The sequence below is a fragment of the Rhagoletis zephyria genome, unplaced genomic scaffold (assembly GCF_001687245.7).
Source record: "Rhagoletis zephyria isolate East Lansing unplaced genomic scaffold, Rhagoletis_zephyria_1.1 Rzeph_scaffold_01453, whole genome shotgun sequence".
Classification (NCBI taxonomy): domain Eukaryota; kingdom Metazoa; phylum Arthropoda; class Insecta; order Diptera; family Tephritidae; genus Rhagoletis; species Rhagoletis zephyria.
Window position 1 is genome coordinate 20999 of NW_016158537.1, and position 738 is coordinate 21736.

Genomic DNA, 738 nt, shown 5'->3' on the forward strand with positions numbered 1-738 from the left:
GGTCATCTGCTTACCCATTTGTTGTAAATTTTAGGTTTTTGACAATTTTTGCTGATCAAATTTGGGCACTGGCAACGTAACACGTACGGTTCCCTTGGGCAAGGTTTAACCAAACGGCTTTGTTCATCAATTTTTTCTTCGTATTCTTATTCTGTCATCATAAACAACTGTTTGAGCTAAAATTGGGATCTTTTATTGCAGGATTAAAAAATAAAACTAGATTATTATTAAAAATTCTAACTAGGTCAAAAATCATCCTACGCTAACATTTTTCACCGGAAAATCTTTGTATTATCGTCGCAAATAATATTTATTTAACTTTACTACAAATACTTGAAATATACAAAAGCTCATCTTAAGTACCTTGTTGTGTGTTTTCTTTTTAATCCTTTCTGAATAATTATTTTTTTCCATGCCATCCAAGACAATTTTAAATCAGATACGGTAGTTTCCACAACTTTGTTAATCTTAGATAAAAAAAATGTTAATGCATTTATCGCTTTTATAGAAAAGTTGTAACATAGACAATTTTTAACAAAATAAGTAGCATACATAAAACACAGGTTGTAGTTCTTTAATTTTTAATATCGATATTTCGACCCCAATCTGAGGTCCCGGTCGACCGACAACTAAGAGTTCCTAAGAGAGTATTAAAGAACTAAAACCTCGAGCTTAAAAAATAAAAATTACATCAGTTTACAATTTAAAGACCGATAAACAAAAATAATCAAAATAAAT

The 738-nt window shown here is 29.5% G+C and overlaps 1 protein-coding gene across 1 annotated transcript in view; it reads right to left on the reverse strand.

The window, feature by feature from the left end:
* Positions 1-415: 415 nt before the first annotated feature.
* Positions 416-738, reverse strand: part of eIF4B (eukaryotic translation initiation factor 4B) — a 41119-nt gene continuing 40796 nt past the window's right edge. Inside the window, exon 3 of the mRNA XM_017617622.1 lies at positions 416-467. Within this exon, the coding sequence (XP_017473111.1) occupies positions 431-467 (37 nt within the window). The 3' untranslated portion in view covers positions 416-430. The remainder of the gene's footprint in view (positions 468-738) is intronic.